Genomic DNA, 15,312 nt, shown 5'->3' with positions numbered 1-15,312 from the left:
CCTGCTAGGGGTTTGTTGATTGTGACATTTGACAAGTCAAGAAAGTTGTCCAAAAAGTTGAGAAGAGATCATTGCCTTTCACAAACAAGGAAAAGTATGCAAAAATATAGCAAAAGCACTAAACGTCCCTAGAGATACAAATGGAAGCATGGTTTGCAAGTTCAAAGTTAAAGCAACACTGGCTATGTAACCTGGATATGGCAGAAAGGGGAAGATATCACCAGCCACCATCAGATTCCAGAGGATGCAGGTGGTCAAAAACCCCCGAGTGATGGCAAAAGACCTGCAACAAGATTTGGTGGCAGCAGGCACTGAGGTTTCAGTTTCCACGGTAAGGTGCATACTAAATGCTAAAGGTCTCCATACCCAAACTCCAAGATGTACACTTCTACTAACCTAAAAGCACAAGCAAAATTGGCTCCAATATACTCAAAATCCAAAGTAACACAAGCTTTGTTCAGATATCAAATTACTCCTCAGTCCACAACAGGTAAATCTCTATTTGAATTACTGTATGGCCAGAAGCTGAGATCTGTACTTGACCTCATTCACCTTGATGTCTGAAGACAGGTACAAAACAAGCAGCAGAAACAAAAAGGATACCATGATCAACATGCCAGGGAGACAAGTGTACAGGTGGGAGATGGAGTGTATACAAGAAACTTCACCCCAGGTCCCACTTGGATACTAGGAACAGTGGAGAAAAGGATGGGTCCTGTGTCTTGCAGTGTTACCCTAGGGAATGGAATAGTAGTGAGAAGACAAACTGATCAAGTGTGGCACAGGTACTCTGATTTGTCTCTTGTAGAAGCTGAGGTATCAGATCCTGTACCAGTCAAGACCAGCACTCCAGCTACACCGCTGGAACTCCAGAAGAGCGTTTAGTGACAAGCACACAGGCCTTGGAAGAAAGTGCGTCCAGTTCCTCTGTAAAGACTGAGCAATTAAAATTAAGAAGATTGCAGAGAAACAAATAGCCTCCAACTTACTTACTCCACAGACTTGAATGACCTAAGATAACTGTGTCATGCACAACAAAACTAAATGCTTTCTCAAGTGTCTCCATATTTGAGCATAACCATGAAAACCTTTTCCACAGGATTTGATGGAATATTTACAAATGTCATACATGACAATTTGCACGAGATTAATATGACCTGAGGTTATTTTTATGGCTCATTTTACAGAAGATAAAAGTTGGCGAAATCTTGACTTGGCACCATCAGACAGGACTAAAATCCCTGGGAAACACTGGTAATAATTAGATTAACCCACCTTCCCATGTAAAAGTAATCCCATCAGAATGTTCTAATCATTTAATGAAGCTGAAATTAATTGCTTATTCACAAAGGTGGCTGAAGGTTCTTCCTTATTCGTAAAGGAAGTGTTTATGTCACATATTTGCTGTTTTACAGACATAGATGAACTAAATGAAGATGTGATCATAAATTTGTTAGGAATTGACTGTTTCAATACAATTCATATAATGTCATTTCAATATCAATTGTTTTAGGCCACATTTCTAGGAAATGTATTTTTCTATTTTTCATCTGACTCTTGATTTTATACATCAAACCTACTAAGAACCTACTAAGACCATGATACACTTAATGATAGTACACAAAGTAATCAGGAGAAGAAGTACCAGATCAGGTTGGAGAAATTAAATAACAAAAGACCAGACATATGATAACCTTTGAACAGGGATCAAGTCTCTATGTGTAAGGAGCATTTCATTGTAGTCTGGTCCATGGTAATATCATAAATCACAAATGACAACATTGCACACTGCACAGAGGTAAAGGAATACAAAGAGGAAATTTTAGAGGCACACTAATTCCCTGTAATGAAGGCCTAATACCATGTAAGAAGAAAATGGTTTCAGCAGGCCAATTTTATTCCTCAAAACTAACTGGCAACATGATAACTGAGCAATGATGGATTCAAAGGGAGAATTATGGAGGCATACTGACAACTTTATTCATTTTAGGCCAGACAAATAACATATCTCTCATACAGAACTGTCCACCCCCAGGTTTAGTCTGTGACTAATACTTTGGCTAATGACACATTGTCTTTAGATGTGAGAGGTTATCAGACGCGTCTTTTAAGTCTTTTCAGTCATTTCAAAGTCTTCTAATGTGTGGGTTGCATTAATGGGATTTGGAGTCACTATATTTAAGGCATAATGAATACTGAATTACTTAAGTTATAAACTTATATAGTGCTTTTTACAACAGCAGCAGCTTTACATATGTTCAGGTCCAGGCCCAAATAGAGCGAGCCAAAAGCAACAATGGTGAGGAAAAACTCCCTGAGGCTGAGAGGAAGAAGCCTCAAGAGGAAACAAGACTCAAAAGGAGGGACCCATCCTCCTCTGGTCAACACTGTACAGCATAATGACATGTATGAAAATGAACTAAAAATAACAACAAATGTGAACTAGAAATAATGATCACAGCAAGTGTGGGATAAAAACAACCTCGTGGTCCAGGGACAGGTGTGCAGGAAGGCAAACAACCTCATGGTGGTAGAGACTAGTCCAGAAACAGGTAGGCAGGAAGGCAGATGACCTCATTGTGGCAAAGACTGGTCCAGGGACAAGGCAGGAAGGCTTAGTCTTGGTTAGATTCCACCTGAAAGGGTAGAGGAGCTCAGTCTCAGTTGTATTCCACCTAAAGAGTAGGGATAGCTTAGTGGGAAGAGAGATAGGCAGGAAGAGGAGGACATATATTATTAGATATGAAAACAAAAACATGTGAAGGTATGGTGCGTATCATTGAATGTTGGCTAGAAGATTAAGTAATGTCATTATGATCAAGCTCAATTTAAGGATTGGAGGTATATCAGGATCCAATTCTGAGGCAGGGCGCATAAACCCAAATTTGGGTGTCGAGGCAGGAATAGCTTGGAGAAAGGATATAGGCATAGAATAAGATGATAATATGGAGAGAAAAGGATAGACAATACAGAGTGAGGGCAGTAAATAGTCGCTTACTATAGCAATGAATGCGGTAACATATTATTTAAAAGATGGGTCAGAATGACTTGACAATATTATTGCATGAGCACAATGATAGCCAAAGGCTTGTGCATACAAGTCAAGTCTTAAATATTGAGAGTGAGTCTGAGTCTCATACTCAGGTAGGAAATGTATTCTATATTTAGTGTGTTTTATACAAGAATGCTTGGTTACCTGCTGTAATTTTTTTATTCGAGGAACAGACAGCAAGCCAGCACCATGTGAGCGAAGGGTATGTGCAGGGTTATAGGGTTCAATACGATCGCTGAGATACTGAGGGTCCAGCGCTTGTAGAGCTTTATATTTCAAAAGCAGTATTTTATAGTCAATACAGAATTTATTTTGGTAGCCAGTATAAATGCAGGGAGAATGGGAGTAATGTGCTCAAATTTTCTGGTTTCTGGGACAACATACTTAACCTTTGTCATTTTAACCATATGCAAGCATACAGTCAACACAAAATGGTGTGTCTGCAGAGTATGGGTTAGTATAATATATTAAGTAAAATATAATATACACAGGCATACAAAGGTATAAATACCATTATGGGAAAAAGAAAGTGCACCCTCAATACTATCTTTATTTATCAGGGCCTAAATAACAATTATGTGGTCCTGAATGACTTCCATAAAACAAAGAAATAACCTCATGTGACTACAAGTTACTACATATTGAAATCTGTTTTTTTTTTTGTTTTTTTTTTGAGGTTATTAATTTGTTTGTAGAAGTTGGTGAGGACCACACAATGGGTAGTTTGGCCCTGATATATAACAACAGAATTGAAGAAGAGTATACTTTAATTTCCCCATGATTGTAAGTATACACAATATATAAATAAACTAAATACAGCGTACAGAGGTATACAAATGTATGTGTTTAAGTATGTATATACTGTATTTAAAAGTGGGGTAGGTAAATCACAGAGATGAGATCTATCTTTGGATGTTCACATGCGCACTGGAGGGGGTGTGTATTTTATTTTCAAAACCCATTTTACCATTGTCTTGTAACAGAAGTTTCAAAGGAGCACAAATCTAAAGAAGGAAAAAATTACATAAGGAAGTAAAGGTTTAGTCCATGTTAGTCCACCACACTTTTGTAATAATTAGACTAGGTTTCATTTGGTGACCTCATAAAATGATGTTGTGTGAAAAGCAAATGAATAAATGAGTGAATGACCTGTCTAGGTTTGAGACCCTATTTGTCAGGCAGGCTAGACTGAATGCTTTATTCAAATTAGTTAATTACTGAAAGATCCATTGCACAGTTTGACTTTATAATCATTCACATTCACAGGGCACACCATAGTTGGCTATGTGATCTACCTTTACACATACAGCACTTGGAAATTGAGGGGAATCTACATAGATGATATCTATGTCATGCCTGAGTTCAGAGCTGTGTGTTTGACTTGTTCCTTGACCAGTCCTGCAACTATACACTGTTTTCCTTCTACAACAGATCTGCCTAAACTCATCAGTTAATTCTTCAGAAGTGACACACCGGAAGCTCTCAGCTAGTTAACTATCTCGTGCTCTTTTTCAGCGCACGGTATTGGGAAGGCTCTGATGGCATCAGTAGCCAAAGTGATTTTTCATTTTATTTGCTCAATAAAACTCATCCAATTTCACCAAATTGTGTGTTAAGAAAGCTTACACGTTTAGGTTTCTGTGCCTGGACTGGCCTGAAAATTTGTGAAATGCACAGATTCTGTAAACTAAGTTTGTAAACAGAAAAGGAGTCATTGTGAGTGCTCCTCTGTAAGCAAGGCTAAAGTTGGCTTATTCAAACGATCTGGTCCACCTTAAATAATGATGTACATGTGACAGCTCACCTGTAAAAGGCATTCTTTAGTAACTCTCAAAATGCTACTGTGCAAAATAAGTTTTAACCAAGTGATTATTATATTGTTTATATTATTATAACATTCAGTTTTTTAGAATTACTTTTTGACAAAAGAAACTGCTAGAGAAATAATAAGAAGTAATGATAAAGCAGTTTTAAAATTAAATTGTGATGAATTGTACTGAATTTTACTCCATGTCTGGCCTAACATTAATAAGGTCTTCAATGTCTCTGGAGTTTCTTCTTATTATTTATTATTTTGTGTACACTATTGCTCAGTGTGCAAATGCTATGCAATGCTAAACAATAAAATATAAATGAAGCATCATAAATGCTGTAAGTTTATTTCCTTTTACTCACATATATTCATGATAGGATGAGATCTGATATAAATTTTAATCAAATTATTATTACATCTCCATTGTTTCTTTCATCAATAAAAAATATGAATTCGACAAAATCTAATGTTAATATCTTAAACAATAATTCCAATAATGCATAAGCCAACAGTAGTAAATTAAGAATGACTAAAAAATGCTTTCTACAGTGAAGCTATCATATCGGCAGCAATATTTAAGGTGGATTGGATATTTGAATTAAAAAAAATTAAGTACTAGGTACTAAGTTCTTTTTATTGGCTAACATAGCTCTTGTTTGTTGTTGTAGGTGGGTACACAGCAGTAGTGTGGGCCTTTGCGGTTTTCTGTTCTGAATCGGAATAAACCATTACTGGACTTTTTCTCAAGGAGCTCAGGACATGACAGCTAAAGAAGACTGAAATATCCTCCACTTAAATGGAACATCTCTGGTGAAACAAGTATAGTGAGTACCTTAAATAGTGCTAACTGGGACAACAAATTATGAAAATGGATGTGGTCAATTATGATGACACCTGTTTGGTTAACACTGTTTGGGTAACAATGTTTGTTTGAACTTATTAAGAGCTATCATTTTCCTTAAATAGCCTAAAGAGAAGTTTTGTTTTTTTTTTACATTTATTTATTTTTATTTCATGAAATACTTAAATTGCATTCATGTTGCATGTTAATTGCAGATTTTGTATGAATTACATATATGAATAAACCATTAGACTATTAAACATACTTTTTATGGTGGCTTTTTTTTTTTCCCCAGAGTGTGTTACTAATTTAAAGCATAGGCTTCGTTTTAGTTCACGTTTGATAGTTTAGCTGGTCTGCTTCAATGACTAATTTAATATAATGACCAAGTTTGTCATGCTGGTCAACTGTCTTATTATTACTATCTTATCTGAAGTGTGATGTTTTTACATGTATACGAAGTATTTAAATGAATAACGCTCAAAATGTAGATATTGTGCCCGTGCACAAGTGTTTTCTGAATTTGTGCAATGTTCATGAATTTGCACCACGTATGTAAATTGATGTCATTTTGATGACTATGATCTGTGTTTTTGCAGCGCGATGGGTAACTTGCATCGCAGTGGGACCTCTCGGCCACCGTATACTTTATTTATTAAAAACTAAACGTTCGCAGTTTAGACATCAGTCACGCTGCGCCAGTCACCCAGCTCGAGGTACACACGTTGGATGCCACACACCGCACCTTCCCCATTACCAATCACCTGATTATTGATTACCCGCACCCTTTGTTTGCCTTTTAATTCAGCCTTCATCGAAACCCACGGGAACTTGCACTTTTGTTACGTTACAATCATGTTATTTTATTTGTCGTAGTTAAGACATGGTTGTACCGTGGTTGCTTTTTAAAACTTTTTTTCCATGTAACCTCATTAAACTAAAAGAATTATAAAGTATATTTTTCACTTGGCTAAACATTTAATTTAAGTAGGGTTTGAGAACGCTTAAAGATCTACGTTGACGAACAGTTACTCCGTACCTGTAGATGGCACTGTCACTTATCTTCCAAAGATTAGCTCTTGGTGACAATTGTAAATCCTAACTACGTGGATTTGTTGTGCTACAGTTCACAACACATTTTCCAGCTAGCTAACCCTGTACAAAAGATTAACGGTAACACAAATGGCAGCTGACAACGAGGAGAATGGCACAGAAATGCAAATCGAGGTACGGACTATTTCGTTTCAGAGGAAGCAAAGAAACTATGAGAAAGTGAGGTTGTCTACCATCCTAATTAACGATATCTTGATTTCACGAGCTAGTTAACTTAGATAACCCAGCTAGCCATAAAGCAAGCGAAACAGCTTATTGAAAAGTACAGAGCATGACCAAACTAGCTAGCTACAGAGGCACATTTTAGCGTGTAGCTACAATTAACACTATCCGAGATATTCAATAATGTCCTGACCTATCCTCAGCTAGCTAAGATACCACTGACAAAACTCATTGCCGTTATGACTTAGGTCTAGCGTTACTTTGAAATCCTCCAACATCAGTGAACAAAAACGGTGGTTTTCCCGACGATGTCAGTTTTGCCCCTTTGCAGAAAATCTGGGACGCCGTCTTTTCTGTATTTTCGCTCAAATAATGTAGTTTTGGACATCCATGCGAAACTCGAACACGTTCCTCATGGTCGATAGAGCGTGTGCTAGTTAATATTTAATTTTATGCTATATTTATTATTTTAGTACTATATATGCATAGGACAGAAGCAAAGTATTATTATTACTGTCCGGTATAATTTGTTTATAGAAGGAAACCATATTTGCTTAAGTAGGCTTGCCAAAATGCCAACTCGATTATCTCATATTTCTTGTTCTTCAACGTCTCATGATAATTTTATACGAGGGAAGAAGAACAACGCTATTTCGTCTACAGTGTTTAAAAATCTCCAAACTCTAGAAACATTCGTCTTATACCCGATAGTGTTGCTTGTGCTTTTTAGAGCGATCCCTCGCTTCTATCCCTTTTCATCCCTCTATCCGACCACTTTTCCCCATTTGATTTTCATGGACAATTTTTCAAACTGCTCCCATTTTCTCAAATTTCAAGATAAAATCACCAATCTTGCTGTGCCTGATCCGAGGAGTGCTAGAAGATGCTCATCCACTTTCCATACCTCTAGCACTCCTTTATCCCTTCTTTTTCATCCTGTTGACACCTATGCCTTATATGCTATTACCACCAAAACTAGTATACATAGTAAGTTTGCTCTAAGTAAGTTTCTTCTTCTTTTTATCCCTCTATCCTCCCATAGGAATCAACTCCATTAGCTGTGAAGCTAGAACAATTGTAATTATACACAGGATAAGATGTCAAACCATTAGATCTTCACATATAGGGCCCTGCCCACTCACCTCTTAACAGCAACACCGCAAGCCAATTTGCTATACTGATTAAACTACTAGGCCCAATCACCAAAAATGAACTTAATGGCAGCACTCGTCTATCCACCCTTTTTATCAATCTATTCATCCCTCCATCCTCCAATAGGTACCCACTGATTTTAGAACTTCTGTTTTAAAGATATAACAACTAAATTTGCTATCCTGATAGCTCTACTAGGCCCAATCACCAAATTGAACATCATACTGACTGCACTCACCTGTCTAGCCCTTCATTCATTCATGCATTCATTCATCCATCCCTCTATCCTCCCATAGGATCCCATTAATTTCATTTTATAACTTCCAGAGCTTTCAAGATATTGCCAACGAACTTGGTAAAAATACTGAAGAGCTGACTGTTAGCTACACTTGTGCCATCTTGTACTGATGGCCCTTTATCTCTTCTACCTTTTTAATCCCTCTCTCCTCCAACTGAAAATAATTTATGTGGAAACTCTTTATTTTTAATGTGTATTCATCAAATTTAATATAAATGGTCAGTCTGATACAAATTACATATGTGTCCTCCTTAACGATACCTGTATTGATCGTCAGTTAACAACGGATTGTCACAGTTTTCATTTGTATCCTCTCAGCCAGAGGAATCTGCATATTCATTAGCTCGACATAAGCTGGAGCATCTCCTAAACAAGAGCATGAGGATACGGATGACAGATGGCCGCACACTGGTTGGGCTCTTTCTGTGCACAGACCGTGACTGCAACGTGATTCTGGGCTCAGCGCAGGAGTTCCTGAAGTCCACAGGTAGGTTTGAAATGCACACATCATTATTCCTTTACTGATTCCAGAGGCTTACTGCCCTTTTTGAATGGTTGACATCACAATGGTTACTCTCTCTTGCTTGCTCACTCTCCGTCTCCCTCTTGCCCCCTCTCTCTCACCTTCTCTCTCATCCTTTCCTCTCCAATCACAGACTCTTTTTCACAAGCTGAACCCAGAGTTCTGGGTTTGGCTATGATTCCTGGTCATCACGTGGTGTCTATTCAAGTGGAATCAGAGAATTTGCAGTCCGGCACCCATGGGCTTTGAGGTCACCCATGGAAGAGTTAAAGGAATCGTGCAAAGAACCATTGGCATGCATTTATAATTGCTGCTCCTGCAGTGCAGGTATCTGTGGACTTGTCATTTTACACTTCCTAAACGTAATACCAAATGGACTTTCCTCCTTTGACAGGAGAAATGCAGTCCTGCGTGATTAAGGAAGTATTTTGAATTGTCATGAAGATTGTTTTGGTTATATGTAGAACTTCCCTGTTGGAATTTTCAAGTACTTGTTTGTATGAGATGCCTGTGTGTGTACATGTGTTGATGCTAAATGCAAATGGCTGTCATAAAAAAGTAAACAAAACAATTTGATGGAATCATTTTGTATTTGTGTATTTCATGCATGTAAGTTCTAGTTGCACCAAACAGCTATTCCAGTGAAACACTGGAAAGGAATAAGTAAAACATTGAACTGAACAGACACACCCTATTTCATTTAGCCTTCTTGTTTTATCTATGCATCATCAAGAGCCATGTTGGTAGTCTTGCTTCTGATGAGGTACTGCTCACTGTTAAAGTGAGTAAATTAATCAGCAGGGTGCTTTAGAGCAGCACTATTGCATTCTGCTTGATGCTTTCATTGGTGCCCAGGTGACTGACCATTATTCACACAACTTACAATTGAATATGTAATTATTTATTTAAACCCATGTTTACGGAGTTTACAAGGTGAAATTCATATTGGGCATTTTAAAGCAGGACAGTAAGTATATTATTTGATTTATTAATTAAAAAAATTAAATCCCAAGCAGAAGGCAAAATGTAAGTTTTCTATTACTTATGACAAATTATCACAGATTTTCAAAGTGGTGTTTTCTTCCTTTCTTCCAGAAGTGAAAATGCCTAAGGGGCAGAAAATGGAAAGCTCAAACGTAAGTGTATAGAAAGGTGCGAGATCAGGTTTTGACTCATGTCCGCAGTGAAAAAACTCATGAAACAGATAATGGAACACTTTATTTAAAAAGAAGACTCATTTTTAAATCTTGGACCGCATCAGTTTTTTGGTTGATTAATGCAAATTCTGTTTTTGATCATTCAGTGTTCTCAAAGCCAGCATTTTTAGATTATATGACATAGGAATTTTTGACCCTGCTTCATGGTATGTTTCTGTTCTGCAGTGTAGCAAATGTGCAGCTGTTGATGTGAAGGAACCCAGCAGGTTATTCAGTACAGGAAAACTACAGCTTGTTACAATTGAACACATGAGTGCTACAGCTGGTTGCACTTGGGCACAGAAACACTACATTTATAGCATTTGGCCAACACTTATCCAGTGCATGTTTATCAGAGAGACAGTATGTCTGCTTCCTGGGAATTAATCTCATTGTTCCTTGCACTTTGCTCTACCAGGTGAGCTACAGTACACTACACTACAGCACACATTATCACAGTAGCACTACAGGTGGTTATGCTCTGTGTCAAGTTAATTGTTCTCTCAGTGGGTTTGCACAGATAATTAATCATCCATAAATCAGTGTGTTTCCTTTTTGGATTTAACAAACTCCATGAAAACAGGGAATTTATTCATTTTAATGTGTGATCATAGTTATAGTCCTGTTGCCCCTGCATTCTCCTTACACGTATGAGTTGCGGCCATAGTGGTTGGGTTGTTCCTGGGACATGACTGAGGTTGTGTAGGCTGTTCCTCTGGTGGGAGTCTGGTAAGGATATGGTCTGCAGGGAGAAGAGAGAAAAATTGAAGCAAGTTGTTTAGTACCAATGCAAGTTAATATTGCAACTACTGGAGCAGGATACTGAGAGTTCAGCCACAGCTTGGTGGCCTACTGCAGAACCCGCTGCCATGATGCTCCTATCTAGGGCTCAACAGTAGCTCTAGTGCAACAACTGACACTGAGGATAAGATCTGATGAAATGGTGAAACTGGTGTTGATGTGTATGTGATGAACTCACCGTTTTTCCTGTTTGTTTCCACTTCCACAGGCACACAACAAGCAGCATCCTCCTATCAAGGCCAGTGTGGCTGAACACCAGCCGATATACAGCCCCTCTCCTATCTCAAACCTGAAAACTCACACAAACATTATGGACACAAAAAGTTTTTGTTTTTTTATTCCAAATTATTTAGGCTTCTGATACTAGATACATTTGAAGAGTTTTGCCTACTGTTTAACATTTGAGAAAGTTTGGATTTTATAATCTCTGTTGTAAATAAACTTAAATATAGTTTACTAACACACTCACTTAGTTCCAGGATAGAGGGGGTCAAAAAAATCCTGAGTGATGTTAAAAGCATACCAAGACACAGCAATCATGGTGCATAGACCTGCAAAATAACAATACATTTTATTAAATATAAACCTCCATTGCGTAATCATAATGTAATCTTACATTTACCTTTGTAACTTAAACCCCAAACGTCACGTTCATTGAATCAAATGCAAGTTATATTCCCAACAGCCGTCAGAGGGCGTTCTTACCCTGCAAAATAAAGAAGACGCCTCCAAGTGCAGCTATCCGTCCCTTCAGGATGTAGTTCTTTCCTCCTATTTTGGAGCACTGCATGCCCACCAGTGTCGCGATGAGCCCGAAGGTTCCCAGCACAATAGACGCGATCATGAGCGCACGCGACGCCTGGACGTAACCTAGTTCGAAAAAGAGAAGGACAGTTTAACTCAGTTCTTCCTGTAGCCTGTGGATGCACATCGATTATATGTAGTCTACATTATTACAGCGTATCATGCTGGAAATGACTGGGAAATAATTGTAATATATATATTTTAAATCTAATTTGGTTTTTAAAGAGCTATGTAAGAACACAGAGCTAAAGGGAGAACATTTCCTTGACGATTACGTCTATTCTGTTGTGTTGTGTGGATGGGTAGATGTGACTGGTTAGTTGGTTTAGCCAAAGTCAAAATGAACGAGTTTTATTCGCGCGTGAAGTGTTCGCAGACCAGATCTAACTGCAGTGTTTCTCACCAGTAGTTAATCACAAAAAGGCCTTGTGTTTGGAGTTAGGGTTCAAAATTAGGGAAGCGTCATTATATTATATTTTTAAATCATATTTAAAGACAACATGACATTCACTAAAAGGACTGATTTTGCTAATTTGACTGTCATGAAGAATGTATCAAATCTGTCAGAATAGCCTACATGAGCATAATGTTTCACGTAATATATATCCTTTGTAAATCATGTTTATCATATAAGATATAAAACATTTGTAAACAATGTTTAAATTACATTGCACTAGCGGGAAATACGTGTATTGGTATTAATTACGTATTATATACAACTCTATTACATGATTACGCAGAATCACAGTAGACAATAATGATCGGGTGTTTTATAACTGTTTTAACATAAAAAGGGTTCAGTTGCAGTGGTTGATGATAAAATGTGCAGCCGACGGTGAGACTGACGTCGTTCTTAGAATTAATCCGTAAATTAATCAATTTATTGTTTGAATCACAATTTCTTTATGGGTTACAAAATTAATCATTTTTATGACTATAACCACCTTATTTAGTAAGACTAAGAAACACAAACTCGCCGGATTTGGCCGTCAAACTATTATTAAAATGGGTGTTTGGTAAACTACAACGTAAACTAAAAGCTAACCAAAATTTCTGATTGCTAAGGCTACATACCGGATAAGCCTAACATTGACGGAAATTCATGGCAGTTGTGGACCCCGGTGGAGTCGGTTGCGCAGGACTTCCACAAATTCTCATATACAGCCGCTGCAGTAATAATGTTTCCATCCACTGACGATACCTTCCAGAATCGATGGGGAATGGCGATACCAGACATCACCCATCCAATAAAACCCAGGAAAAAAGCCATTACCTCAACAGCTGGGTTCATAATTGAAAACTTTTAATTATTAAACGTTTATCATTAAATCGCAAACGTTTGTCTGAACTATATTAACAATAATTAACCAAAACTAGTCGTTTCTCGTCTCTCTTTAGGTCCAGCTATCTCATTTTTTTTGCCGCGAGAGGCAGAGCGACCTCTTTCCTTTAATGGCCTGACCGCAGGTTTCTGATATTTGGAAATGTTTCTGAGAACAGTGATCATCCCCCACCCCTATTCACAACTGCACTCCTCCCTTCTCCTTTCAGCTCTATGTTTATGGGACGTCCCCAAGGGCCGTGTTTCAGAACGTGAAAAGCTGAACTAAAGTCGGCGTTTTAAAAGTCTCCGGTTCTCTGAAACGTATCTTAACTTGCTGCCCCTTTTAGATATGATGGTATATTTTTTCTTCTACGATATGATTAATAAATAATTTACTATAGTGATGCTTGGATATACATAATTTGGAAAAAAAAAGAAATTCCAGCGATTTGATAACTAAAATTATTAACTTTATTTATTCTGTGGTTATTAATATGCTTCATAACAGAAACATAACCGTGTCCTTATTTAGGTTAATTCCAAGCGATGTATAACAATATATTCGTTATTTTATGAAAATGTGTAAGAGTTTGATATTGGGAATGTCTGACTACTTTACAATACATTTCACACTTGCCTTCATTTTTCTCAGAATTAATCATAATTAATTATCATAATTTATTAAGGCACATGTGTAGAGAGAAATTTCAGAAAGTTTTTTTTTCTAAAAGGTTCCTGTTATTTCCCTTCGAGAAACAAAAGTTATAAGACTTTTTCGAATAAGTACATTTTAAATGACATTATATTTAATAAACGTATTCTTGATTATTTTTAATTGATTTAAATGTAAACAGATACAACTAATTAACTAGTAATAATAGTTGTCATTAAATTTTATTTTGCCGTTATTATTATTGTCGTTGTTGACCTACCTGGTAAAGCGAGCAAAGACTGAAAATACCAGCAGTCCAATGTGCCTGCAGAGTCATCTGCGCAGGACATCCAAAGATTCTCGAAGATATTAGAAGTGGTTATCACATTGCCATAATCAGTGGACTCTTTCCAGGACTGGGCATGCAACGAAATAAATGCGGCCACACAGCCCAAAAAACCCACAAAAAGTGCAACAATTTGTAGTGAACCTTTCATTATTTGCCTTTTCCACTCTTCACACGACAGAAAACTCAGTAGTGCGCAGTTTAGTCCTGTTTATGTGTCAGGCTTTGTTCTCGAGAGCAGACTGCATATTTTAAAGAGACCATGGATGCAATTTCCAGCTGTCCATGACTGATGAATCAATCACAAGAATCCCGCCCAAAACAGAATAAAATTAAGGTTCTCTTTTCTAACCGAAAGGTTCATATAAGTCTTTGGTTCGAAGGTTTAGCGAAATATGTCGACTACTGTTGTGCAATACAAAACAGTTTTTTTTTCCAAGTTTCGCAGCACTGCTACGTTTAAGTGTAAAACGTTTTTAAAAGGTCCAGACAAAACTGCGAACAAAACCTCTATGCAGACAACTATGTCTGGTTTGTCGGGCGTAAAAATGCGTCTTTCCACGTTACCTTGGATAAGATTGGCTTATTTGGCAGCCTACCTGTACAATATTACCGCCTTTACTCCTATATGCGTTACTACCGAAGCTCCTAATCGTGCTGTACTATCACCACCGTTACTCCTACCTGCATTATAACCAACATTACTCCTACCTGTACTATTACCAACATTACTCCTACCTGTACTATCAGCAACATTACTCCTGCCAGTACTATCTCCACCGTTACTCCTACCTGCATTATCACCAACATTACTCCTACCTGTACTATCATCAACATTACTCCTACCTGTACTATCACCAACATTACTCCTACCTGTACTATCATCAACATTACCCATACCTATACTATCACCAACATTACTCCTACCTGCACTATCACCACCGTTACTCTTACCTGTACTATCACCACTATTACTCCTACCTGTACTATCTTCACCGTTACTCCTATCTGCATTATCACCAACATTACTTCTACCTGTACTATCATCAACATTACTCCTACCTGTACTATCACCAACATTACTCCAACCTGTACTATCACCACTATTACTCCTACCTGTACTATCTTCACCGTTACTCCTATCTGCATTATCACCAACATTACTTCTATCTGTACTATCATCAACATTACTCCTACCTGTACTATCACCAACATTACTCCAACCTGTACTATCA

General features: G+C 37.6%; 2 protein-coding genes across 4 annotated transcripts; one reads left to right on the top strand and one right to left on the bottom strand.

The window, feature by feature from the left end:
- Positions 1 to 6,785: 6,785 nt before the first annotated feature.
- naa38 (N-alpha-acetyltransferase 38, NatC auxiliary subunit) lies at positions 6,786 to 11,386 on the top strand. Of its 2 annotated transcripts, XR_004776245.2 has the most exons (5): positions 6,786 to 6,933; positions 8,750 to 8,918; positions 9,088 to 9,281; positions 10,050 to 10,090; positions 11,160 to 11,386. XR_004776245.2 is itself a non-coding variant. In XM_027004109.3 (3 exons), the coding sequence occupies exons 1-3, from the start codon at positions 6,889 to 6,891 to the stop codon at positions 9,201 to 9,203; spliced, it is 330 nt and encodes a 109-aa protein (XP_026859910.2). In that variant the 5' UTR covers positions 6,786 to 6,888; the 3' UTR covers positions 9,204 to 9,535. The 2 variants fall into 2 exon arrangements, 1 of the variants encoding a protein (XP_026859910.2); XM_027004109.3 differs by lacking the exons at positions 10,050 to 10,090; positions 11,160 to 11,386 and having other exon boundaries at positions 9,088 to 9,535.
- Positions 9,683 to 15,062, bottom strand: LOC113573692 (claudin-15-like). 2 transcript variants are annotated; one of them, XM_081719958.1, is made up of 6 exons: positions 14,012 to 15,062; positions 11,657 to 11,821; positions 11,421 to 11,502; positions 11,130 to 11,240; positions 10,797 to 10,892; positions 9,683 to 10,061 (listed from the first exon to the last, which is right to left on the bottom strand). In XM_081719958.1, exons 1-6 carry the CDS (start codon positions 14,226 to 14,228, stop codon positions 10,010 to 10,012), a joined length of 723 nt encoding a protein of 240 aa, XP_081576084.1. In that variant the 5' UTR covers positions 14,229 to 15,062; the 3' UTR covers positions 9,683 to 10,009. The 2 variants fall into 2 exon arrangements, with proteins under 2 accessions (XP_081576084.1, XP_026859911.3); XM_027004110.3 differs by lacking the exon at positions 14,012 to 15,062 and adding an exon at positions 12,830 to 13,046.
- Positions 15,063 to 15,312: the final 250 nt, after the last annotated feature.

Source organism: Electrophorus electricus, chromosome 8 (assembly GCF_041902795.1).
Source record: "Electrophorus electricus isolate QZ-2024a chromosome 8, ASM4190279v1, whole genome shotgun sequence".
In the NCBI taxonomy this organism is placed as follows: Eukaryota; Metazoa; Chordata; class Actinopteri; order Gymnotiformes; family Gymnotidae; genus Electrophorus; species Electrophorus electricus.
The sequence above is the reverse complement of the archived record's forward strand: the minus strand, read 5'-3'. Positions and strand labels throughout refer to the sequence as shown.

What these genes read in the sequence shown, in the direction of transcription:
- naa38 (XM_027004109.3), top strand. Translation starts at nt 6,889, where the DNA reads ATGGCAGCTGACAACGAGGAGAATGGCACAGAAATGCAAATCGAG. An exon ending in GCACAGAAATGCAAATCGAG is followed by an intron (nt 6,934 to 8,749) that starts GTACGGACTATT and finishes GTATCCTCTCAG; the next exon opens with CCAGAGGAATCTGCATATTC. An exon ending in GGAGTTCCTGAAGTCCACAG is followed by an intron (nt 8,919 to 9,087) that starts GTAGGTTTGAAA and finishes CTCCAATCACAG; the next exon opens with ACTCTTTTTCACAAGCTGAA.
- LOC113573692 (XM_081719958.1), bottom strand. Translation starts at nt 14,228, where the DNA reads ATGAAAGGTTCACTACAAATTGTTGCACTTTTTGTGGGTTTTTTGGGC. An exon ending in CGTCTTCTTTATTTTGCAGG is followed by an intron (nt 11,503 to 11,656) that starts GTAAGAACGCCC and finishes GTTATTTTGCAG; the next exon opens with GTCTATGCACCATGATTGCT. An exon ending in CCCCTCTATCCTGGAACTAA is followed by an intron (nt 11,241 to 11,420) that starts GTGAGTGTGTTA and finishes GTGAGTTTTCAG; the next exon opens with GTTTGAGATAGGAGAGGGGC.